Below are 27141 nucleotides of genomic sequence, written 5' to 3'. Positions count from 1 at the left end.
TCCCCCTCACAACTCCCCCTGCATTCCCCCTATCTCCCCCTACCCACTATGCCCCTCATCCCCCTCACAATTCTCCCTGCATACTCCTCATCCCCCCTACACAGCTCCCCCTACACACAACCCTCTGTATGCACCCTTCAGTCCCCTTACACCCCTCACACACACACCACCCTCCCCCATAAGCAGCCCTCACTTACAAAGTATAAGCTTGCCCAAGGACAAAAATTAGTGCTCAGAGGAGTTTGTAGCCTGCTCAGTAAACAAGAAAAAAATTAGAGGGAACATTGCCCAGGACCTACCTAAATACAGGGAACAGCAAATGGTAAAAAACACGGATGGGAGAGAGGAGCAAAGGTTCAAAACAAGGATACCAGATGGGGGCATTGAGCCATGAACCCCAGACAGTGCCCACTGCTCTCAGAAAAGATCAAGGGAGTCAGTAACGCATGAAATCTACCAGACTGACAGCCCTGGAACCTGAAGCCCTCTCTTTACCCACTGAGAGCTACAGTGTAGGGTACTCATGTCCCATGGCTCTGGATGTGTCATAAATACCAAGGTGCAGTAACACACCCCAAGGTGTTGCTGCGAGTGCTGCAGTACACCAAGCCACTTGATATTTGGTAGCGTGCTGACTGTACCACGAGGCCAGCACTATAGGTGCTCCAAGCACTAAGTCCTTCGCAACCTATTCATTGGTGGGTTCCTCTGAGTAACATACATTCTGAGTAGCAGAGAATTCCTTTATTAGGGCCAACAGAAATAAAAGGTGTAAATGCCCTAAGCACAGTTGCTTTAATAATTACAAGAAAGCAAGAGAAACCTGGCCTTAGAGGCAGTCCTGGTGTAACTCCTCTGCACAGTCCTCTGGGCTGCAGCCTTGCACCTTCACACTGTGCCTACGGGTGGCTCCTGGCAGCATTAGCCTTGTGTCTTGACCCAGCTCTCAGGCCACCTGCTATCTGGGCTTCCCAGGCTGCTGCCTTTGGCTTGTTGCTCCTGCTCACACATTGACCCCAGCTCCCAGGTTCCACTCTGGCATTTCTTCCCTTCTCTGTGCTGGAGGGAAGACAGAGTCCTCCACTGATATTGCACGAGGTGCTAACACAGTGCCCAGTAAGAAGCCAGTATGATCATTAGCAATAAAGCACAAATGTTTAACAGCAAGGTGGTTAAATTAACCATTTGAACAATGTAAATTGTGTGGATTCTCCACCACCGCCAATGTTTAAATCACAATTGAATGTCGGTCTGAAAGACATGCTCTAGTTCAAACAGGGAAGTCCTATGACCTGTGTTATGCAGGAGAGCAGAGCAGATGATCACAATGGTCTCTTCTGGCCTTGGAATCTATGAATCTATGCATTACTATCTAGACAAAGCATAGCAAGGAGAGCAGCAATACAAGCTTCTCCAAACAGTCTCACTAAGATACATGACCTGGAGGGATCACCTCTGTCCCAATATCTGAAACCACAGACCTTCTTAAACAAGACAAATTTATTTATTTATTTATTATTTTTCATTCTTTGAGATGGTTTAATATGAGAGAAAGTGAATCCACAATACAAAATTTAAAAACCAGCCCTTTGGTTTCCCCCCTTTTTACTACCCCATTTAGGAGATGACAAAAAATGAAATAAAATAAGGGAATGTGGCTGTCCAAAGCGCTGCATGGCAGTGGACAGGCCCCAGGTGGAACATCGGGATGGCAGAAGGACTTCAGACAGAGAGAAGTGGCTTACAGAGACTTCTCCCATCCCGACAGTTTCTCCGGATACACACATACAACACGATGCTGATACACAATTGGTCTTTTTATCTTTATCCCTTGTGATGGGGTCTGGATCCCAGCCCGGCCTGGTCCCGACATGCCCATCCTGGCCCAGGCGTGCAAGCTCACTTCTCTTTTTCATCCGTTTCCATCTTTGCATCTTTGGAGTCCCCAGGCTCCTCCTTTGGCATGGAATTCTCCTCATAGATGAACATTTCAGTTACTTCTCCCTTCACCAAGGCCACGAGGAGAGGGAACCCAGTGCAGGCAGGGACCAGGTGCAGTAGGGCTGGCTGGGCATATTTGAAGATGTGCATGATGAAGATGGTCAGGCCCAGTCCAAAGATGTATTTATTAGGGAGTAGGGACCACAGTCACAAATGACAAACTAAGCAAACTGACTTCCGTTGCGGCGTGTGACGGGAAAGCACAGGTTATCTGGCATGCTCACTATAGCACAGTGACATCTAGAGGCTCAACTGGAAATCTGCAGGTAACTATTGCTACAGCTGCCAGAGTCGTTCATTTTCACCCCCAATGGTTCAGTCATAGGAACAATGGACTGGAAGGCACCTCCTAAGTCCTTCAGTCCAGTTCCCTGCTATCACAGAAAATTCACTCACATAATACCCTTTATAATCCTTGGCCGCTGTGCTGAGACTGCTAACTATTTATGCAGCTAGAGGTTTTTGTGCTGTCGTCTCCTTCCCATTGGAAATCGGAGTGAAGCCGCTAATGAAGGACCTGATTTTCTCAACTTGGCGGTTTTCCTTTAAAACGAAAGGTTTTATCACTGCAAGGCCAATTATGATGCTCGCCTTGCCTGAAAACCTTCTGTTTCGCTTCAGAACTGCACTATGATTTCCAGTGTATTACTATGTCAAGTTTTGACCAAGATCAGATACAGTGAGCCATGGCTCTAATCTTTAAGAACAACAAAGTTGCTAGGATCATTGCTGTTTTATGGATAGTTTTATGATGGAAATAACATCTGATTTTGTTTTATTTATTTATTTTTAAAGGGGAATAAAATGCATTGTAGGCTTTGATCTATGAAGCCCACTCTGGACTACAAGCTTTTGCATTTAATATCTCCAGCTGTGCTGTTGCTGAATAAATCATGAGTAAGAGAGGCGAATGATTATCACTGGGAGACTCCACTCTCTTGTTCTATCCTTTCAGAATTTTGACTAGGGAAGAACCAATGAGGAAGAAGAAACCAGCAGCATTAGAGTCATGGGGAGAGAGAGTCCGAGTATATTAAACATGATGCCAATTTTTGAAAAATCTATCTTCAGAAGACACTTAATGAAGTGTTTGGGGCAGGATATTTCATTTCAAGGCAGAGGTATTGAAACAGCTTGTTTCAGGTCAAAATGGAAAATCATCAGCAGGGCATTGTGAGGTTATAATTAACTAGCTAGGGTTGTGTCTGGGAGGATGGAGTGGGTAACACTTCCCATCTACTGGATGAAATCAGAACTGCTCAATTGTGGTAGGTCCCATACTGCTAAAAGCTAACAGGGATTCTCCTTTAGTGCATGTGGTGGTGTCCTGTGCTTTTGGAGTAGGAGATTCTGTGTTCTAACCCCAATATTGCCATGAAGCTTTGAGTACCCATCATGTACTGAAAAATTATGTCCTAGGTGATCACAGTTTGTTACAATATTGTATACATTCTCCATTCAAAACCAAAAGATTAAGGACAAAAAGGGAGATGTCTCAGGCACTGAGGTACAGTGAACAAATCAAACCTTCTGTTTCTAGGTTGCTTTTCTTATTAATTAATGAAAACAGGAACATTTGTGATAGGATCATCAGCTGCTGGAGAGCGGTTTGACCTTCAGAAATATGATCTTGGCAAACCAAAAGAAATTAAAACCCAGCTGCTCTCGGCTTAGCACCTTTTCCAACTAGTGGCAAGATGCTCTGATGTTTCATAAATCACTGACAGGTACACTACTGGGGCTCCTGTGTCACTTTGTGGGGACAGTGACAACTGGACTGACTGCTTTCTAAATTAGCAGATTTGCACTGTTTAAGCTTTTCACTAATAAACCCAGAATGACTGGTATTCTAAAACTAACATGGCAGCAGCTTCTCTTTCTTATGCTGATTTCCGTAAGTTTGTTCCTCTACCCTTTTCATCATCTCCACGTGGTCTGTGGCTTTGGGGAGATTAGTGGGGAACCATAGTACATTGCCTGGCCAAGTGATGTCAGCAGCAGGTCACACCTGAGTCATCTTGGGCACAGTCAGCTCCAGAGAGGCCTAAACTAAACTAAACGGGACATGGACCCATTAAACAACACTACATCCAAGTAGAATCTCTTGTATTGGGGGGTTGGCTGAAGGGGAGAAAAAAGATGATAGTTTGGGGAAAGGATCTTTGATATTAAGTGGCTTTATTTTAAAAGAACTTGAAATGAATCAGGGATAAAAGAAGTTCTGAAGATAAAACTGTGCTTTATGTTAGATCTTTGCTGTTGAACTGTAAAGAGGATATAATTCTAACATGGGAATATCAGACTATATTACAGGGCTCTCTATAACTCTCTGAATTTTGATATGAGCAAAAGTCCCAACACTATTTCTGCCAATACTCTGCTCACTGATCTGAATGCTAACATTTCTCAACTTGTCTGGTTCGCCTTGAATTTAATGCAGCGATGGCAAGATTTGCAGATTAAACAACCAGAACTATGTACTGTAGGAATCACTGTGTGGAAGGGGAGTTGAAATTGAAGGTTACTGTATTTTCCCCACTGCCTCTTTGAATAAATTGCACTCTTTGATCTTTAATTTTATAAACTGTAATACAGAAAAGGACAAAAAGGACATATGGACAGAAAACTGGAAAGTACAATACACTATAATCCACTAAAAGGTGAATGCAAAAGCCTAATATATTCTCTTGTATGTTCCTATCAATGGCAAATGAAAACAGTTCCAGTAGACCCTTATGTCTGGACCCTGCACTTGGATCTTTGTGGGTTGCAATGCCACAGAGCCCCACGGTCTGTTAGCAGGGCTGTGCATGGGCCCAGGGGTTCAGCCATATGGATCCAACTCCTACCTGGTGTTCTGCCCCTCCATGCATTTAAAGCCCAGATGCATTTAATGCTGGCCTCATCCAGCACCTCCTCGCTGAATTGTGAGACACAAGGGAGTCTGGAATGCTACAGTTCCAGAGTGCGCCACACTCAGGGTTGGCATGTCCAAGATTGCAAATCAGTGAGTCTGAAAGAAGTTGCTGTTGACACACTTCTGGCCCTAGCTGCTCAGATACCATCAGGAGAGCAGATTATAACTTTCCAGGCGGATAGGTGGTAAAAGCTGGACTCAGGAAGCTATTTGTAGTGTGTAATAATTCTATTGAATTTACATCTTATCAACTATATCACATATTCTTATTGCCAGCAGAGGGCAATCTTGATATGAACTGTCTCCATAGACACACAGACAGCTATAGACTGATAGATTTTATGTAGAACTCTTGTAACAAGAGGTGCACTAGGCGATCTGACCCTCAGCAGGGCTTGAATCTAAGATTAAAAGCATGAGCCTCGACTACTTGAGCTAAAAGAGTAACCCCCGAGCTCGGAGCAGGCCCGATGTTCAGTGAGTGCTCAGGTGAGAGGTATGATAAGGGTTTGACATACAGGAGTGTAGTGAGAAACTGCATGTTATTTCCCTGGGTCCACCAGTCACATAATCTTGACAAAGATCAAGTATCCATCGATTACAGTAGGTACTGTCACAAGGGGCAAAGGGCTCAAGAAAGTACTTCCCTTTGTGAAATGTTCTTTCAATCTCCTCCTCTTTCATCTGCCATCCCCTGGCTTTCCCACAAGGACTAGGGTCAAACACCCTCAGCAATCCACTTCAGAACATTAGATGCGCCTGTGAACCCCATAAAAAGTCATCTCCACAGCTACCACAACCATCAGCAGCCTCTCTTCCTGTGACAACACTAGAAACGGTGGCCTAATTCTCAGCCCCAACCTGGTTCTTCTGGCAGAGGGTGAATGATGAGAGAGAGTCAGGGGAGTGGGGGAGCTGGGAGTGCTGCAGCAGCAGATCAGCGGATCGTGGTCCAGGCAGGAGGGCAGATGCTGGAAAGGCCAGCCTCCTACAGCAAATATGAGACATTTTCAACTTCAAAATAGGGATCTATTTCCTTAAACTGCTGCTGCATCTGCCACTGACCTGCTGGGTGACCTTGGGCGAGACATGTCGCCCCTCTGTGCCTCAGTTTCCCCTCACAACCATGTCTGTTTAGACTGCACGCTCTTAAGGGCAGGTCTGTCTCCTAGTATGTGTATGTACATGGTGCCTGATCTCAGTTGGGTCTGCTATAATACAAATCATGACAATATTTTACAGAAAAATACCATTAAAACACCCCAGAGCAGGATTCTGCTAGGAAAGGGACAAGTGTATTAATCTTATAAGCAATGTTAAAAATTCTGCTGTGGATGAGTGTAAGATCAGGTTGGCTATTTACCTGACTGTCTAAAAATAATCAACATATTATCTAGCTCTCTCCATTATTTGATATGAATTATTCTTAACCCATCTTACCCCTTAAAAAGAAAAAACCCTTTGGAACTTGGCAGAACACAATGTGCTTGGGAAAGCGCAGCAGAGCCAGGAGCTGCACTCAGCTTCTTTCATGAGCTCAGCACTGGGAGCACTGCCCAAAAGTTTGGACTGGCATAAAAAAATGCCCTGCAAAAGTAGACTTCCCTCCCTGTCTCTTTAAGAAGCCGGAGGTGTGTGTGTGTGTGTGTGGCTGGGACTCCAGGCCCTCTCGAGCTCTCATTGGCTTGTGGCAGCAGGAAGTGGGAGGTGGAAAAGTCAGATCTGTGCTTGTTGTTGTCTGAGCTGCAGGGTGAGGTGGGGGGAAATGTGGTTCCATGTCAAGGATTCCCTCTGTTTTCCGGGTGGAGTTGTATTGTACAGCAAGGGGCGGGGGGGGGAGGATGTTAGTAAGCTGTTGTGTTGCTTCTTTAGATCCCTGAGATCTTCTCTTGTGTGTTCGATTTGGGTGCAGCATGCTGGTGCAGCTGCAGAAGCTGGCTGGCCTGCCTGCTCTGCATCTCCCAGGAAGCTGGGGCCTGGGGGCAGGTAGCTGTCATAGCAGCAAGCAATAGCCTCAGCCTGCTCACATAACTGGATCCCAGCTTTTTCTCTTCACTCTCTTGCAGGTTTGCTGTTGCCATTATGGCCCAAAGGGCCTTCCCGAATCCCTACGCGGACTATGACAAATCCCTGGCCACAGGATACTTTGACTCTTCAGGGCGGGTGAGTTGGGGCTCTAAAGCTACTTAATTTTACAGCGCTGGAGTGTTTCTTTCTTAACAGGTGTCATGGGCTTGTGTGAGCTTAATTTTTCTTTCCCCTGTTTCTGTGGCATGGCAGCAGTGCCCGGTCGATCCGGAGAAAGGCAGGGATTGCACTCCTAACATGCCTCGAGACAGGGCTTGCGCGTTCGATGTTAATAGCGTCTCGGACGTTTCTTTTTGAAATGTTTTTATGAGCTTCCTTGAGCCTTCTCGTAGGCTTACCTGAGCACCCGAGCCAGGTCAGCATTCAGGTATCTGCCATTGTCCTCTGGGACAGTTTCCCCATTTATAGCCACCTCATCCAGTTAGTGAAAACAACTATAGCGTCTAGTTTAATCCTATGAAATCATGAGCCAAGTTAAACTTTTGTAAGGAGTTGGGGGGGGGGGCGCAAATGCTAATGGAAAAATCCTAATGTAGGTTAAAGGTTTGGATGCAGGAGAAAAAAGCCAGTCCATGCAACTGGGCAGTGGTGCTGTGTGACCAGAATCACTGGCTCTTGTGAGAGGGTTCAAAGGGGTGTGTTAACAGTTTAGAGAAGAGAATGTACATGGGGAGAGAACCAATTTCCGAAGCAGCTATCTGTGACATTGTAAACAGGATTCTGACTTCACTTGTGTAATAAACACCCTGAGACTAAGAGCAAATAAACAAAGCTTTTGCTTTCCCACTTGCTGTAGGTTTATTGGATATTGAAAAGACAAGAAGCCACTCCATGTGGACATAAATCAGAAACACTGACCCTTTCCCCTGGGGACTTTATAAGGCCCCAGTAGTTCTGAGTAAAAAACAGAGGGAGATTGTATAGTTTGTGTGTCTAAATCTCCCAGTCGATTCCCATACATCTGTTGATATGGATCTTGAGTTAGGAGCAGTGTTGCATTTTATTGTAATAGCGGGAAAGGTAAGATGAAAGGATCTTGCAGCCATTCGGGCGCAGGTGTGGTCTGAGAACATGTCTGGGAGCCAGAAACTCCTGCATTCTAGTCACTGACTCTCAGTGGCCTTGGGCAAGTCACTTAATCTCTCTGCTTCAGTTTCTCAATCAGTAAATTAAAATTTCCTGCACAGAGGTGCTGTGAAGCTTAAGTAATTAATGTCTTTGAAGATGAAATGTGCTGTGTAAGTGCTAAGTATTGTGAAGATGATGAAGCATTCAAACACCACAGGGGTGTTTGCTTTGGCAGCCTCTCATCCACCTTATTTAGACTAGCTCTGTATTTTCTGAGCAACGCAGCTCAGAGCCAGGAAGAGATGCCCTGACATGTAGTTATTACAGAGGGGCCTTGAGGCTTTCTGCTTCACTTTGGCAGAGGAGATTTGCAGTCTCCCATTTCTGAGGATGCATCATATGCACAATCACAGAAGTCTTCCCAGTTGAAGGTGCAACATATCTGCTGTCTCATCACTGCTAGGAAGCACCTTAAAAGCTTTAACCTTATATCTCTGGATTTGGAAGTTCTTAAAGATCTTTGGGCATCTGGTGTTTATCTTGATTTGGTGGTGTTGCTACCTGAAGTTTTTATTCCACAATGTTTCACTGAGATTTGCTTCCAGAGTCTGACTCCAACAAATCAGTTCTGAGCCACTGCACTTTTATCCCCTCAGCAATTTTAGAAGCATATTATTTTTATATATATATATATATGTGAAAAGTCTTTAGTCACACATTTAACAGAGCAGATCTTTGTATCTAACCCAGATTCCCTAGACTAAAAACAATAATCACAATTTATTGCACAAAGCACTTTTTGTGACATGTTCTGGAAAACAGACTCAAACAAGCAGAACTAGTTCAAAATCTTCAAGCTCAGGGGATTGGACCCACGAGATGTGCCTTCTTTAATGTATTAACCCAAAGACCATGGCATGGATTACAGTCTCTGAGTTACTTAAGTGGCAGGCTACAAAAAGAAATGAAGGAATCGTGACATGGTTAGATTTTTAAACTGATGAGCTGGATCTGCCTAAACTGCAGCAGTCTTTTCTAGCCTACACAGCTTAGTACAGTGTGAATGCTTGTGGCACACAGTTTAATAATACTCATCCACATCATACCATCACTTTTACTACAAACGGTCCAAACAGAAAAATACTCTTTCCTTCAAAACATTGGTCCCCCCAGGCCTCTGCAAAGGTGTGTAGGAAGCAGAGTGTATGTGTGTGTGTGCATACACAGCCAAGCCTTGGCATAAGACATTCTGATGCATCTGAGCTCTCAACTACTGTTCAATCTTGTTAAAACAAAACCTTTTGTTATTGCTTAAGGCTCTTACTGCATTGGTGGGTGCTGCTGGAATTATCACAAAAGCATGTACCCACACAGTATGGTAGATACTTTATCATAAGGTGATGCCATCTTGTGACATACAGTACCATATCGCAGCCCTTAGACTGTCTCATGCTATAGACCTCTTCAGTCAATTGTGGTGATCCAGAGGTGGTGATCCCGACGGTGCTATGAATGGGCTGCAGTTATAGTAGTAAGTATGGAACCAAGCTCTACAAATTAATTTCATTTTTTTCCAGCCAATTGCTTAGTTTCATTATCTTTTTTTTTTTTCCAGGACAAAGCAATTAAAATATGCCTGTAGGGGAATGAACAAAATGTAGCAGTTCACGTACCAAAATCCAGCAGCTTGGAAAACCACAGCAAATAGGCCTTGATGAATGCTAGATTTTTAAAATATAAAAAAGTCATCATGTAGCATGTTTAGCCATGTGGGAGACGGGGTGCGGAAGGTTGAAAAGGGAAGGATTTCCATTTCGTGGATTGCTTCCTACAACCCATTTTATTAGTAACAGCTAGGTCAAGCCTGGCCTAGACTAGCCTACTTAAATTAGGGCCTGAGTTCTTAAGATCTTATTTTGCCCTGATGGACAGCAGGAGTAACTCCTTTAACATCAGTGGAATTTTTATGCTGGTGTGAATGAGGAGAATCAAGCCCATGCAATTTGTTATTATTAAAGTGAGATCTCAGTGCTGGGCAGTCTATCACCTCACAAATACAAGGATTAAATCACAACACTCCAGTCACTCCTGCAGTACCACAGCTTTAAGGACAGAGAATCTAGGTAGCTAACCAAGGGAAGTTAGTGAAAAGCCAGCCCAAAGAGCTGCACCTTGCACCACATTCTGGATGGGAGCAGGCTGGAGCTGAGTTGGATTTCTTTTTGGAGCAGTGGCTACCCTGCTCTCAACTTCCTCAAGCCTCACCTGTGGGCCAGGGCCAGGTGGCGTGTTAGAGCTGTGGAAAAAGGCTGCCCCTGAGGTAACAGGCCGAGGTTCCAGTCCATTTTACTACTGCCAGCCAAATACAAAATTGAGCATTTCTGGCTACACTCGCTGACTGAGAATCCCAGTTCCCCAGTGTAATCCCTGCTCTCCGCCATGCACACTCGCAGCAATTTGATGAGCCCTCGCCCAATCTGTTTGCTGATATTTGCTTATGTGTGGTATTTCTTTTCTGTCCACAGCTGACTCCCGAGTTCACTCAGCGCCTGAACAATAAGATCCGGGAGCTGCTTCAGCAGATGGAGAGAGGCTTGAAATCTGCCGACCCCAGGGACTGCACTGGCTACACTGGCTGGGCAGGTAGGGCAATGCCATGACAAGGACATTTGAACTAGCCAGCTGTGTGGGGAAGAGCAAGTCTGCTTGTTAGCTGCCTTTGAGGTTAGGCTCATCCAGTCTCTGCCTCCTCTAGTAAAGGAAAAACAATGCTGCTTTATTGACTATGATGCATGGTCTCAGTCAGAAATGATCAGCGTAGACTAATGCCATGAAGCAGCCCTGGCACTTCTTGTGATAAAAAAGACATCCTACGTTTGAAGCTGGGGTCCACCTGTCCTCCCCATTTCTGGCGGCTGTGGTCGGAGGGTGGGAACATGGTATCCTTGGCATTGCACTGCAATACAGGGCATGCTCTTGATCCGTTCTGCTGAGGTGCTCTTACAAATAAAGCTTGGCGGGTTAGATGCCTTGCGGGGCTGATAAACATCAGAGCCTTTTACTTTTAAGGTGCTGGCTCAGATCCAACCCAGTCCGTTGTGACAGAGTTGTTGGCTCCCTACCCACAGTTAGGTGAACATGAAGTGAACAGGTGGGTGTCAGTCCAATTCCTGGTGGACATGGATGCCCGCGACAAAAGCTGCACTCGGCACTGTATAGGCAGGCTCAGCAGAGAGGCTCCAGGCCTGTGGAGACTGAATTCCTCTCAGCCTCAACGGTGGCCCTGCCAGTTTGGATGGAACCATCTGGGTTGGCCAGCATGTGGGAGCTTCCATTGCCACCATCCACAGCTACCTCTGCCTACTGTAGATAACGGATAACTGGCTTGGTTACGGAAGATGCCTCAGCACTGAAATCAGAGTATATTTATTTCCCAGTAAATATTTCAGGGTAGTTTATTTTTTACCAGTATTATGTGATGTAGCATGATCACCAGGCTGTTCTTGCTCTTGTTCTGGGTTACCTGTTAATGCCAATCGACTGCTCCAAAACTGGTTAGAATCATAGAATATTTGGGTTGGAAGGGACCTCAGGAGGTCATCTAGTCCAACCCCCTGCTCAAAGCAGGACCAATCCCCAATTTTTGCCCCAGATCCCTCAATGGCCCCCTCAAGGATTGAACTCACAACCCTGGGTTTAGCAGGCCAATGCTCAAACCACTGAGCTATCCCTCCCCCCAAAATCAGTGGGCCAAATTCTGCTCTCAGTTACCCCGGGGTAGATCTGGAGTAGCTCCCCCCCCCCCCCCCCCCCGCAGGCAATGGACTTATTCCGGATTTACAGGGTGGGAAATGAGAGCGGTCCACAGGTGGGGTGGCTGCAATTCTCTTCAGAGAATCATAGAGGATCAGGGTTGGAAGGGACCTCAGGAGGTCATTTAGTCCAACCCCCTACTCAAAGCAGTCCAATCCCCAATTTTTGCCCAGATAGCTAAATGGCCCCCTCAAGGATTGAACTCACAACCCTGGGTTTAGCAGGCCAATGCTCAAACCACTGAGCTATCCCTCCCCCCACTGGTTCTGGCCCAGTGTCTTTGAGAGGGGGAGGGAGAAGAAATGCAAGACAGAATCTAAGTCAGGAGAAACCCTGTCCTTGAACTGATTTTTCTCCTCAAAGCTACCAACAATAGCTCTACCTCAGATCTGGAATGTAGCCAGACTTGCCATGACAAGCACCAGGGGCTGCTTCAGGTAACTGGTCCTCAGTGCCTTGTTCATCCCAAGCTTCCCTACACCAGGACCAGGACTGGCTTTGTCTTCGATCCCACTGGTCAATAAGCTTGTCTGGGTTAACAATAAGAAGTCAGAGTCTAAGGTTACGTCTACACTTGGAGGGTGTGATTCCAACCTCAGGAAGACCTACTTGTGCTAGCTCTCGTAGAGTTAGTGCACTACACACTGTGGTGTGACCGCAGAAGCACGGGCAGCAAGGAGCAGCTGCCCCAAGGAAAAACCCGCCCAGACCCCATTGGCACACATTCAGGGCAGCTAGCCCATTCTGCTGCTCGCCACTGCCCATGCTTCTGCGGCCACACTACAATTTGTAATGTGCTAGCTGGATGGTGCTTAAGTATAGTCGCAGCCTAAGACCATTTCCCCCTGGTATTTTGCAGCAGCCTGTAGTGTTTAGGACGAAACCCTGCCTGCTCCCTTGGTAGACAGCATTAAGAGACAGAATGAGCCAAGGGAGAAGACTGCCACTATCCCTGCCCATTTTCTCCGTTGTGTGACTGTTTTTGTTTTCCCTGTACTCTCCTTCTCTGGAGCTAACCCAGACTCTGTTCCCTGCCAGCTGGGCCCTCCATTGCCACCACATGCTCTCCCTTCCCCAGCTCTTTCTCTTACTTCTTCCTGTAGCAGGCCCCTCTGCAGAGAGAAGCCCTGCCTAGCACCCCGATGTTGGAGAACCTGACATCACACACACCTGACAGCAGTGACGTGGTTTTTGGTGACAATTCAGGGGGTGCCAATTTCTCTGCAATGCCCGTACTTGTACCCATATTGCCTTATCCTGAGATCTTCACGCTGGCCTTGGTATGGCTAGGTCTGTGCCTAGGTGCTACAGAAAGTGGTACTAAAGAGAACGCTTCTTGCTAAATCACTACTGGTTGAGTGCCCAAGCATGGTGTTAGAAGGCATAGTAACACTGGAGGTGCCAAGCTTTTGAATGAGTTGGCAAACTGGGGCCCAGACAACTTGTGACTATTACTGATTCCGAGGCACTTTTATAAAGCGGTGAATTGTGGCCTGCTGGTCAAATTCCAACTCAGGAGGCCTTGCCCAGGTTCCTTTTGGAGGAACCCGTATCCTTCACTTCCTGTCCAGCACTGATCTGTGATGTCGCTGTTCAACACCTTCTGCATTTCTTCCTGGTGGTGGCTGACCTGATCCCCATGGACAGCCTGTATTTCCATCTGCTTGCAGATCCCTTGGGATGAAAGGCACCGGGTGCAAGAAATCTATTGTTAATGTGCCAGTCTCATAAGTGAGTGGTGGCCTCTGGAGTGGGGCATAGGCATGTTATTTGAAGTTCTATTGGATTCTGCCTATTTCCGGTACAATTCAGTATGGAAGGTTGGAGGATAAATAGCTCACATGGGCAAGACTCCTATAGTTTATTGGGAGGAAGAGCTCAACTCCCGCTGCGGGGAAGGCTTCTACCTCCATAGGGTAGCCTTAAGGAGCATCCTGCACACCTTGATTAGGAAGGAAAATGACTCGAGGGATGAAGTAATGAGCAATGCTATGGCTAGGACTTCTACCCATTTTTATTTGGAAGGGAGTTACACAGAAGGGATTCTTCCTTCTCCCTTTCCATTCCTTCCGGGCTTGTCATTTAGAAGACTATGAAGATTTCCTGTGAGTCGCAGCCAGAGAAATGGAACACGCTGATATTATTTTGTATCCATTTTCCCCCGCTAATCGTCGCTAGATTAATTTATTCAAAGTTGTTTCTGGATAGAAAATTAATTGGGCCATGACAGCAGCTTTTCCTCTTAATTGCTTATGTAGAAAAGGCTTGTTGAGTATCTTCTCATGTAAATCATCTCATGTAAATCAGGCATCTGAAATCAGTCGGCGCTCTGCGGCTGCTAATAAGAGATATTTGAAATGAATAGCTGTGGCTTTCAGTGAGCATTCTTCCTCTGTATGATGTGGCACACCTGAGTGTACTCCATTATGCCTAGGCATACATGGCACATGCTGGAATTAAACTTCAAATGTGTTCTGTCTGTTCCTTCCACTGTACATGTGCAAGAACCCCCATCCTACTGGCCTGCATTAGTGTCAGGGGATCCCTATTTCTAGTGTGAAGAAGCACTAGTGTAATGGGGAGGAACTTCACTATTTTCACTGCCTCTGAATAACAGAAACTTACAACTCACTTAAGCTGCCGTACTGAGCTAATCCAAAGTAATGAACAAATACCCTTGGAGCACAGGTTTAATGTGTATTACAGTAGAACCTATAGTCTCCAAGAGAGATCAGGGCACTGTACAGACACACGAGCTGGGTCTATATCCAAAGTCGCAGCAGTTCACGGTTTGGGGGGTTTTGAACCAATTTAGCTAAGTTGATGCAAAACTCTGTGTGGACACTTAAATTTAAAACCTGACTGATATCTGTATAGCCTGCATGTAAGTTACTGATCTCAGTTAAACTGTGGTAAGCCCCTTTTGAACTGATACGCTGGTCCTTAACTGAATTGTTCTTAAACCACTGCAATTTGTGTATTGACACAGTTCTGAAGAGTGTACAATCGAAACAGGCAAGACCTGGGTGACCTCAGACAAGTCACTTCTCCAGCTGGCCAGTGGTAGAGCTGGGACTAGAACCCAGGACACCTAAGTCCCTATCCTGCCCCCTGTCCACTGGACCATACTGTATCTCTAAGTCTATGAGCCTGATCCATAAGCTGAAATGGAGCAAGGAAAATCTGGCCCTCCAGTGCATTTGCAGATCCTCTAGCCACCTGTTCTCCAGGTTCTTGGGCATCTCATCTATTTATACACATGGTGCTACACTTGCCTGAACTAGAAGGAGACAGGGCGAAGATTTATGTGCCTGAAATGTGTGTTTGTTTCAAGATTGTTAGGCAACATGTTAAAAAACGAGGGCAAGTAACTGTAGCCCCAGGATGCTAGTAATTTACATGTTGACCTTTCCAAGCCATTATTATGGTTTCAAGCAGTTGTTTACTCTGCTGCTCTGAAAATATATGCACTGTTTGAGCTGCTAGTTTATCATGCGGTTCTCAGCTGCCTCTGGGACCCTGAGGTCTTCTGAAACAAATAAGACCACAAAGCCCATGTGTCTCTCCTATGTTTTGCTGGTGGGGAGGAAGTATGGAAGGAAGGTGCATTGTGTGCCACCAAGAAATGGCTGTCCCTCCCCAGAGTGAGGAACCAGGAACCTCCAGAGCTAGAAGCATCTAGAAAACCAAGCTCTCTGGATGGGGCCTGTAACAGACTCACATCCTTTGCGAGTCAGGCACAATGGGGACACAGGCTGACTGGTGGGCTACATCTGGACCCAAAAGAGAGGCTACCAGAGCTATGTGGGGCAGGTTGAGGAGCAACAATGGGCAACTGCGTGGGGAGGCTTGAAGGTGAGTTACTAGGGGAGTGTTTTGAGGGGCAGTATAACAACTCAATGCGTAAGATCCCTTTTTCCAGGGAGAAATGTATCTCCTGATCCCAGAAAAGCAAATAAGATGCCAACATAAAATGCACAAGTATTCCCCAGGTCAGGGATTGTTCCCCAGACCCACTGCTCCAAGTGTCAGCAAAGAGCCTTCTTCCCCACATCCGCTCTCCTTCCTGTTTCTGGAGTAGCTGCTTTCATAGCCCTCCTTCTGCTCACCTATCTAGGTTTGCCAGTCCTTGTTTGCTAGTAGCAGGATAGGGTTTCTACACCCTGTCACAAGTAGAGTGCAGGGGTTGGAAGGAAGGGTAAGCTGGGGTATATGGAGGGAGTCTGGGTTCTGATAACTACTGACATGGTATCTCTGCGGGTTTCCCATCACCAGTGTGTACTCAGACAGCACTGTGCCATGGGCCACTAAGGGTCTAGGAGCGCATGAGCTGCAATGATTCTGAAGCTATCCTTTGTTTTTAATTTAGGATCTCAGGCTCTTCATGGTTTGGGAGGCAGTAAAGTCAATATAAGGAGCCCTATTTAAAATGGTCCCTAACGTATTTACTAGCATGTTAGTCTGAAAGCGGAGGCAGAATCTAAATGACTAATGCCATTTTGTGGAGGTCAGGATGAGTTCTACCGTCCTTTAGTTACATTACTTGAAAGGAAAACTGCTACTTGTTAAGAAAAATTTAAAACTCAGAAGTCTTAAGGGGAAGAAAAACATTGGCTCTTTAGACTGAGTGTTTAAAAGTTAAAGTACGTATTTAAATCAACCACCGCAGACTGTCCCACAATGAATAAATATATGGCTGAACTGTTCCGTCACCCCTATACAATTCACATGTCAGGTGAGCCCACCGGGTCAGTTATAGCTGGTCTCTGCTCCAGTCACACCTATTACCCTAACATTACAAGGAGGGGTTTCAAAGGTGCTCAGCATTGCCGTCACTCTGCTTCCACTGAACTGACTTCGGAACGGGGGTGGGGGAGCAGAGCTAGGCCAACACTTATCACTTTTGGGAATCCCACCCTGTTGGTTTTGAGGCAAGGGCTGGTAGCAGCGAGGACTGTAGAAATGGCACAGTCAGATATCTCTCTAGCCATCCATTGCCCCTGTCGTGTAGTATCTGAATCCCTTGCACTATCCCTGTGAGATATGATAGTACTGCTGTCTTCACTTGCACATGGGGACCAGAGGCCGCAGACAGACTAAGACCCAGATCTGCAAAGGTATTTTGGCTCCTAACTTCTATTGATTTTGCTGGGAGTTAGCCCCAGATCCACAAAGATATTTAGGCTAAGTGACTTGCCCAAGATCACACAGGAAGGTGTCCTGGGTCTTCCAAATCCCTAACCACTTTCACCTCTGGGAGAGTGTCTTTCCTATGGCTGAATTACCATATTTGTCATTTTATCTGTAGAGTGAAGCTATAGAGGAGAGATACAGGTACATCTATTTGTATGAGCATAGGTTTGTCACATATTGATCACTTCTCCAAATCCATTGGGTTTGTGGATTTAATGGGCTGGTGGAAAGGGAGGATGATGCGTTAGCGTTTGAGTTGCAAATGGCACAAGGGGGGGGGGTCTTATAGTGCATTTCTGCTCTGAAGAGTAATGATGTGAAAATGGCACCTTTGTACACCACAGATTATATCCTTTGTATTCATTCTTATCCACTGTCTTTAGCAACCTATATTAGCCATGATATTTTTTAATTTCTGTTCCTGTTCTCTTGCATGAGTAAACCCAGCCAAGAACGCAAGCTTGGTTCTATTCCTTCTGATGTGGCAACAAATTTGTAGTAAATTCCAGTCGTTTACATCCTTATAATCCCATTGACAGCAAACAGATTGCACAGCTGTTAGTGAGGCCCCGGTTTGGCCTACAGAACTCTTCTGACTGGTGACTTTGTGTGAGATGGAAAGAATACAGTTTGACTTTTGGAATACACGTTGCGTTGCAGGGCCAACCATAAGAAATTAACTGTCACACTTTAATATAAAGTTCCATTTATAAATGGTTTTTGAAAAGGGTTAATAAATGATTAATAGATGTTATAAGCACATTAGACATGAGTAATACATTATAGATGCCTGTGAACACATCACTGGTTACAGATGATTATGCATTTTTGTATAAGCAACCAAGTGAGCTGTTGGACTCTTTGTCAATCTATGACAATTGAGGAATACTTAGAAAACATCTAATCATTTATTAACACTTGTATATACTATTTATAAATAGGACCTCATTATAATGTGTGATCAAAAATCTTTTTGAAAACTGAGCACATAGGTAGACCCGTAAGAAGCAAAAAATATGGATTTCCCCCCTGTCGTTTTACAGAGTCACTTTTCAGAAAAGATCTATGCTTGCAGGGCATGATTCAAAGCCCACTGTAGTCAGCAGAAGTTTTTCCATTGCCTCCCATGGGCTTTGGATCACACCATAAATAAGTAATACTGAAAATACTAAATACAGAAAATATTCTGCCTGAGGGTAGTCAACTGCAATTTTGCCTTTACTAACTGTATCTTGGAGATAGACTGGTCAAAGGGTGTTTAGCTTTCTTCTGTCTTCATGGTGAAATTAAATGGCATTTCTACTTGACGTGCTCCAAGCACCAAACATTAACTAGCCCTCAGTCGGCCCCTCTCCAAGGCCCCAGCCCCTCCAAGATACCTGTGTATCAGAGACAAGCAAAAGGAGAGAATTTTTGTGAATTTTTTCACCCCTGAGATGCAGCAGGGCACCTGCCTGTACGAGCTGCAGCAAAGCTGAGACAGAAGAGGTAGCAGGCAGGCATGTGCATGAAAAAGAATGGGAAGAGGGATGCGTCCAATAATCTTTGAAGGTGTTGCTTTTGAAAGACTTATAAGAACAGAGCTGAAAACCTCTAGTTAAAAAGTTAAAGATTTTTTTAAAATTCTGTACATACCAATGAAGGTGTGCTCCTTGACAAACGCTCTTTGAAAAACTCAGTTACTTTAATAATAATACTTACCTAAGTGCTAACACTCTTCTTCCATAGATCTCAAGTTGCTCTACAGAGGAGGTATCATCATCTATTCCCAGTTTACAGATGGGGAAACTGAGACACAGAGAAATGAAGTGACTTGCCAAAGGTCACCTAGAAAACCAGTGGCAGAGCCAGGAATAGAAGCCAGGTCCCTAACCTCTGGACCACACTATTTAAAATTCAAGTTGCTAGTGTCCCTTTAAGAGAAGCCAGCTAGTTCTCCTCTTTCCCCCCAACTTCACTCGCATTTGGTGCCTGTGAATTCTGGTGCTGAAAGGTGTTACAGAACATTACAAATGCACATGATCTTGTGAGCCCAACAGCATGCTCTGTATGCCCAGTGCATGATCCCCCATCCTCAGTTTAATTAAAACAACTTAATATTTTCTACTAGATGGCAATATAGGTGGGTTTTCCCCCATTTATAGCTTCCTGCTTTGAGGGCACAGGATGGTTTGCTTTTCAGGGTTGATGGAGGGAGTGTGAAGCCTTTTCTCCCTCCAGTTCGCAGGTCTGAATCTGGCCCAAGTTGGCAATAACCAAAAATCTCCTATCTCATGGCAGTTGCATGACCTTTGTTACACGAGTTCACTGCAGTTCAGTTCCTAGTGGACTGCACGCTGAAAACCACCGTCTAATTGGTGTCCTTAGCAGCATTCTGGATAAAGAGAATAAGATTGAATTGATATTGAAAGTTTGCTGTCCCCTTGCCTTCAATCCCTTCTGTTCAGAGTTGGCGTGGTTCAATTTAGGGAAGTTAGCATTGCTACTGCTTATGCTGTCCCTTAGCAGTGTATCACACTGGCCTGCAGTTTGCAGGTTGCTGACAGTCCAGCATCAGTCACAAGCCCTGAACTCAGTATATACCTAAAGCAGCATCTCAGCCTCTCCATTAACTAGTGTGTGTGTGTGGATGAAATAGTCTTTTAGCTGGATGGGAAGATCGAACTATACGCGCCGTATACTGTGACAAGATTTTAAACAAACTAAAACATCTTACAACTCTGGTGCTGCTGCGATTAATGGATTTAGCAGGTGCTAAAGTAAAGGTCATAAGCACTAGATCTCCCGTGTCGCTGTACAAATGCACCACTGTGCCAACACAACCCCCCAACACAAAACCTGAGCACTCCACCGGACGCACAGTTCGTCCCCTGCGGAAAGGATGAGAGCGAGAACCAACGACACGTGACAGATCTTAGCCAGGTTGCTGAATGCACAACAGGAAGATGCTCAGATTCGGACACCACCGTCATCGCCATAGTGTCTATCTAGAACAGACCCTGCAGATCCCCTGCTATGGCAGGCCATCGACTGCCGGCTGTGTGGTAGTTCTGAGGGGCACAAATGGGAATCGGCGTGAGACAGCCACATACGTTTGAAGCAATTCAACTGGATCCAGGTTTCCAGAGATGCAAAGCTAGGGGAACTGACCTCTCTGCTATCTAGCCCCCCATACCTCATTATGTAGTAATTATTTTATATGGTACTTTACACATTAGAAGCATACTGCAAATATTAGCTAGCTCATCTTCAACCCACCATGCACATGTGGGAGGTTAGGTATTTACCCTTATTTTACAGATGGGGAAACTGAGGCAGGGAGGCGCAGTGACTTGCCCAAAGCCAGACTGAGTGTGTGGCAGTGCTGGGATTATCATTTAGGACCTCCTGATTCCCAACCCCATACTCTGTCCTCCAACCATGCTGCCTCTAATATACATTGACTAGATATTAATCATGGGTCAGCCTACATTTGATGCTCTTATTTTTTTAGTCTATCTACTTAAACATGCTTGCTTTCCATGTTGGGTGTTGCTCTTCACAGTTCTAGGGAATGGTTTGTATACCAGATTATAAAAACTTTTTGGTGTAGAGAAAATCTTGCCCCATTTGGGAAATGATGCCAACATTCCAGTTCTACAAAGCCTCTCAAACCTAACTGTGTTTTGATGCTTTTGGAGCTTTTAAGAGCGGTCATACTGGGTCAGACCAAAGGTCCATCTAGCCCAGTATCCTGTCTTCAGACAGTGGCCAATGCCAGGTGCCCCAGAGGGATTGAACAGAACAGGTCATCATCAAGTGATCCATCCCCTCTCCCTCATTCCCAGCTTTTGGCAAATAATTGTTCATTGTTCAGGATGGGGAGGGAGGGAGTTGCTAAAAGAGATTTTTGTGGGAAAAGGGGAAGATGGGATTGGAAGAAAAACTCACCAGGTAATTTTATTTTTCCAGACTTCAATCCTGGCATTATTCTTACCATGGTAGGTACACAAACAATTAAGCTTGTTCCAATGGCAGCTGCTTATGAAGTGAAAAGCTAAACATTAAAACAGGTAACTCCGTAGTCTGAGCTGTTTAAATGGATATCAGGCATATTGAGAACCTAAAGATGGTGATAGGTCATAGAAAGACCTAGTAGGTGAGTAATCCCCTTTAAAAAGAGCTTCATGCCCACATCCTTACAAACATGAATGATGGTACTGTACATCTGAGCTTCTCTCTGTGGAAATACTAACACTGAACTGCGTAGAGCGCAGACAAGGTTATTAACTTTGGCAGGAAATGGAAATTTGCCCTTAACATACATATGAAATTGAATTGTCTGTAGCACGAAGCTTTGGAGATTACCCATGCAAAATGAGAAAATGATCTAAATTTAAAATTGTCCCCAGTACAGTGGAAAGTAATTTTTCAGGCTGCCTTTTTTCTTTTTTTTTTACTGGATCGAAATCTGCAGAGATTGGCTCTATTAATTTAGGCTTAAACACAGGACCTGTGTCTTCTTAGAAACGGTTAATGAGATGGAAAGCATACTGTAAGGGGCGAAATGAGATTTTTCTGGAAGTGATGCAGGCCGCTAGCTTCTCTGATACATATTCTTTGAGGATACCCCGAGACCACAGAGCCTTCGGAGGGTGCCTTCTGACTAGCGGGTGTTTAGAAGGGAGGTTCTATCTACTGTGACAGACCTTTTGAATAACGACACCCTGACGACTCCTCAATTATGTATAACGGGCAGGATGAGAGAGGGACAGAGCAAGGCTCCGGGCAAAACCAGCGACATAGCCTTTTAACAGAAGCATTGTTTATGTAGCTGGATGCCTGGTATGAAAGACTCAGAGGCAGAAGAATGCATTTTCCTGACTCTTGAATAGCTTTTTATGTTTCAGACAAGGGCTGCACTCAGAATTAGTGTGTGGTGTGTGCATGCAGGAATTATCTCTTTGTTTACAATGCTTTTCTTGAAAGCAGCTGATTCTCTGTGCAGAGAGAAATAAAGGTCATTCTCAGTCTCTCCCCTTTTCTATGAAGGTCCAGTTTAGTCTACCGCTTCTCTAATTTAGGAGTCACCAACAGGTGTCAGGGGATTGCAAGCACCCTGCCATTACCATATTGCTCGATGGGAGGGCTGTCCCAGACAGATGACAGGCTGGTGGGGGTGTCCTGCTATGGAAAAGGGGGTCCCAGGATGGTTGCGGTTGAGAACAGCTGCTATATTGCAAATATTTTCTTGTCTATCACTAATGCTTATATATTTGTCATTGCTTTTTGGCAGGTGGCCTGTTTAATAAAATAAATTATAATGATACCACCTTATAAGATGCTTTTCAGCAATAGAGCTAAAAGAACTTTACAAAGTTACACTTTGTACACTTCACAATTATTACCATTTGACAGATGGGGAGACTGAGGCGGAGAGGTGCAGTGACACATCCAAAGTCACCTAGTGGCCAGGCAGGGAGATATTAATGTCCCAGTACAGATACGCTGATCAATAAATCTGTTTCATATTTTTTGTCTCCACCATAAGCAGCTGGGATTTTATGTTTTAGAGTTAGAGCAACAAAAGTATATAGTGCCAGGGGAGAGCAATAAAACAGCTGATCCATGCCCTGGGCTTAACCCATTTATTTCTTTGCAGGCATTGCTGTCCTTTACTTGCACCTCTATGATGTGTATGGAGACCCTTCCTACCTCCAGGTAGCAGAGGCGTACGCGAAGAAGAGCTTGAATTGTCTGACAAAGCGCTCCATCACCTTCTTGTGCGGGGATGCTGGACCTTTAGCAGTGGCTGCTGTAGTGTACCACAGACTGCAGGATGAGACGCAGTCGGAAGCCTGCATCACTCGGTAACATTTCAGGGTTTGTTTTTGCCCACCTGTTTCTAAAGTTGTTGCTTTTGGGACGCACGAGCTGGTGTCCAAAACTACTGGGCTTTTCCCCATGTTGAACATCCCTCTCAACCTTGTTAGGGTCTGCTGTAGTGCTCTGTTTGAAGGAGAGTGTTCACTAGCTGGACAGGAAGCATGCAAAAGAATCTTCACATCCTAGAGAAATGGTTGTCATTAAGGACGGAAACCAAGCCCGGGTGACTAACTGGCCCTTTGTTACAGCCTTCTTTTCTGGATGGGAGGGTAGAGTGGCTGTACTATCATTGAGCAGGGATTGCCACAGCACTAGAGCTGGCCAGACAGGCTGGGGGAACTGCATGTGGTTGGTTGGTTTTGTTATTAATGTTTCCATTTTTCAGAGTCTTCAACAAAATTAGATTTTTTGAAAACTTTACACCAGTTCTATAGTTGGTTGAAAGTGGGGAAAATCTTGGAAATATTTAGTCTGGACTTTTCCCCATTATCTTTTTCTTGGGGTGGGGGGTAGAGAGAAGGGGGAGATTTGGAAATTTTTTACCAGCTCCACCCTTACAGTCAAAGGGACATTTTGTCAAGGTGAGGCTTATCTTTTCCATTTTATCTTATGTCTTTTTTCATCTGTATTTTTGTTGTTATTTTTTAAACACAAGCCGCTGTACGCTACCTGAATAGGGCTAGCATGTGATAGAGAAAAAACACTTAGCAGAGGAGCAGATTTCAATTGTAAGCTTTCAAGGGTATATGATGGAAGGAGTCTTAAAATGATGAAAAATACCTTGGGGCAAACTTTCCATTTAAAGTTGACCAGTAAACAAATCTACCCGATCCTATCAACTGCAGAAACATATGCTGAATTATCTGGTTATGAGGGTCATACAGCACAATTGTTTAAAAATGAAGTGGGGGGGGTGAGGTTCAATTGCGTAAAGGATTTGGAAACCCAGTTTCCATTAATTTTAATAGAGATTGAGATGTTCTTCTTTTTGGTGTGAATTTAGTGCTCATGAAATATGCAGCTTGGACCAGTCTAGAGACAAAAGTCCCTTTTTTTATTCTGGAAATATGTACATGTGATCTTAACAATACTGCATTGGTCAACAACACTGCACCATATTGGTGAAGCTTGCTAATGTGATGTAGATATATTTGCCTACAAAAGGGACATCTGGAAACCATTCTTTCAAACTGTGATGTACAATTGTAGGGGGAATTAAACCCCAAATTGTAACAGATCCCAAACCATGTCCCTTTATTGTAAGTGTCCCTTGCTGCATCAGTTTTGTGGCAGAGCAGAAATTTAGATTAATTCTGCACTGCCATCTAATGGCATCTGGAGGACAAAGCACTGGAAATGGGTCACTTCTGAAAGGCAAGCAGAGAAAAGAAAATGGGGTATTCAAGAAGCAATGGTTAGGTCAAACTCTCCTACTGCCTGCCCCCTGATTGTTCAGAGCAGGCCATAGTATCCTTTAAACAGGAAAAGCTGCTTTCTACAAGAAATATTTCCATTAATCAAAATGCAGAATGGGTTTTCAGTTTATTACTGAGCTCCCGAAGAGTTTGCTGAGATCTGGAGTGGAAAGCTCTTAGCTTCTCCTGTGGAGAAGGATAGCAATCGCTGTGCCTATTTCTCTTTGGTTCCCTGTGCTTTAGAGAGTGCATTCGATCTGTACAAGAGCTGAAGAGGGCCTCTCAGCAGAGCTTTCTCTGCAGTGGAAGACACACAAACTTCTTTTTTTCTGGGCGGCTAGTACTTGCCTAAATGAGTTCATGACCCCAAAATGTGCTTTATCCCCTCGAGAGGCTCCAACACTTCAAGGTGGCCAATTTTCCAACCGCCAGTGAAAACCTGGACTACATTCTTACAGACTGCGTTCCACGGTTTTCCTGCCATCAGGAGATCAGGTGGTTGCTTCTAGAGTAATTGGTGCACAGAATCCTGTCCCACTGCTGCATTTTCCCTTCTTCCAGAAACTGTCACTTTTCAGCTGTTCATAGATTGGTTCAGTATCCGTGGTGTCTAACTGTCAGGAACCTTTACTGCCGTCCCCGTGCTGGAAAATGGCATTCTGGGTACTGTCAGAGCTGCCAGGCGTCTGGCACCTTGTGTGACACACCCATGATTGGCAGCCCTGCCGCTCTTGACCATATTACCTTTGATTCCCCTGTTTACTCTGCGGTTTGGTCCCCCAAATGCTGACAGGAACTGCTCTGCGGGCTTCCTCTCCTCCTCCCCTCCCTTCTCCAGCTGGGGGGAGCAGCTTGCAGCAGCAGTACAGACACCGGCCGCAGGTGCTCCAGACCATCCTTCACCCACCAAACTGCCCCAGGGAGCTGGTCACACGCTCCCCCAAGACCCCTGCCGTGGCATACCATCTACCCACCCCCTCACCCATCCGGTTTCCCCAAGCACCTCCACCCAGTTACAGTCCCGCAGGCTCTGGCATCTCCCCCGCCTCTGCATCAAACCCCAGGCATTCCCACTCCACCTGCCATAGGTATCCCACCCCCTACTACAGCTCCAGCCCAGCTCTTCCAGGCACCCCTTTCCTCCCACACAGCACCCAGGAGACCACACTCCAGCTGCTTCTCCCCAATCCTCCCTGGAAATAGGGTCACCAGGGGATTGTGGGCAGCGGCATGAGGCAGGGAGATCTCCTGCTGCTGCCTGATTTGGGGGGAGTGTGTGGGAGACCGGCTCCTGCCCCCCAGTCCCATCCACATTTGCCTGCACATGCTTGGGAGGCAGGGTGAGAAGTCAGCGACTTGCTCTCACGTGTGGGAAACGTCCTGCGGGGAGCGGTGCAGCACTCGGTTGCCGCCTGTTGTGAGGACCTGGCCCAAATCTGCCTCGAGACCCTCGCTCTCTAAATATCTCTAGTCACATTGAATCCAACACCAAGCAAAGATTTGTCGCTGCAGGGGAGCCAGAACACAGCACCTTCCATCTGATCCCAGGGGATTCAGGACAATTGGCCGTTGCCTCCTTTTAAAAAAGAACGGGCTGCCCAAGAGCAAGCGCTGACACTGTACCTTTGCTGTTCCTGCACGCGGCTGCGACGGGGAGCCCTGCACCAGAGGTTCCTCGGGGCTGCTGTTCTTGCGCCTGTCAGAGCGGCAGCAAGAGGCGCTGAAAGGCGCAGCCTTGAGGAAATGCAGCACCCATGCTGTCATTTTGAAAGTGACTGTGTTTTCCAGGCTGCTGATCTGGGGGAAGGGGAAAAAATACGAGTCAATGCTCTGACAGGGAAGAACTTCTGACCTTGTTGGAAGAGCGGCGAGAGGCAAAAACGGAGGGTAATTTGCATCTGGAGCGACTGGGTTGCAAAGCACCCGAGTGAAGAGTTGTCAGTCGTTGTTAGCGCTTGCGGGAACGCCACCAACTTCTGGTGCAGTCAGGCAATCCATACTCTCACTCCTATGGTAGGTGACTGCACTGAAAGAAGCCAGTGGTTAACCCAGCCTAGATGGATGAAGAGCGAATGGCTGCTTCTTTTGAACCCCATAGAGGCTAGTTATTTCGTAACCACCCCTTTCCCACTCCACTGTGCACTGTTGCCTAAGTGATTCACATTTCTTCCCTCAGCCCCCTCGCCTCCCCTCCTCATTCAGATGACCCCAGCTGTTTTGGAACAGCACAAGAGAGCCATTGGGTTTTCACAGTCAAGACTTCTAAACATAAGGGATGGAGGACCTTCAAAAATGGTCAGCCATGGCTTAGGTCTGCTCCCATTTTGGTAACACTCCCTTTGACGTCTACGGAATTAGAGTGAAACTGTTGCCGATCACTTCTGGAAGCGCCTCTTGGCACAGAAGCTGAATTTCTGAAAGCATGGCTATGGCTGTGATGGGGGAGCTGGGAACGGAGGAGAAGTTTTCCTTGCTTTAAAGGGTCATCCTGCCTTACCCACGCAGTTATCAACTTGGGTTTGACTATCAACGTTATTATCTGGATTCCAGTAATGCCTAGAGTCCCCAATTGACCCATTGCACTAGGTGCTGTACAAATACATAATAACTGACAGCCCCTGCCCTGAAGAGCTGACTGTCTAAATAGACAAGACACAGGCAGGATTATGTCCATTTTACAGATGAGAACTGAGGCACTGAGAGATTCCGTGATTTGCCCAAGGTCACATAGGGTGAGCCTGTGGTGGAACTGGGATCTGCACTCAGATCTGCTGACTCCCA

General features: G+C 45.7%; 1 protein-coding gene across 2 annotated transcripts in view; it reads left to right on the top strand.

Annotated features, from left to right (window-relative positions):
* Positions 1-6600: 6600 nt before the first annotated feature.
* The window catches only part of LANCL1 (LanC like glutathione S-transferase 1), a 28661-nt gene continuing 8120 nt past the window's right edge, over positions 6601-27141 (top strand). Inside the window, exons 1-4 of one of the 2 annotated variants that reach the window (XM_074968094.1) lie at positions 6601-6668; positions 6985-7081; positions 10600-10717; positions 22722-22929. In XM_074968094.1, the coding sequence (XP_074824195.1) occupies positions 7001-7081; positions 10600-10717; positions 22722-22929 (407 nt within the window). In that variant the 5' untranslated portion in view covers positions 6601-6668; positions 6985-7000. Of the gene's footprint in view, positions 6669-6885; positions 6905-6984; positions 7082-10599; positions 10718-22721; positions 22930-27141 lie in introns of those variants that run through there. The other variant, XM_074968095.1, reaches the window with a different exon arrangement.

The sequence above is a fragment of the Natator depressus genome, chromosome 11 (genome assembly GCF_965152275.1).
Source record: "Natator depressus isolate rNatDep1 chromosome 11, rNatDep2.hap1, whole genome shotgun sequence".
NCBI lineage: Eukaryota > Metazoa > Chordata > Testudines > Cheloniidae > Natator > Natator depressus.
The sequence above is the reverse complement of the archived record's forward strand: the minus strand, read 5'-3'. Positions and strand labels throughout refer to the sequence as shown.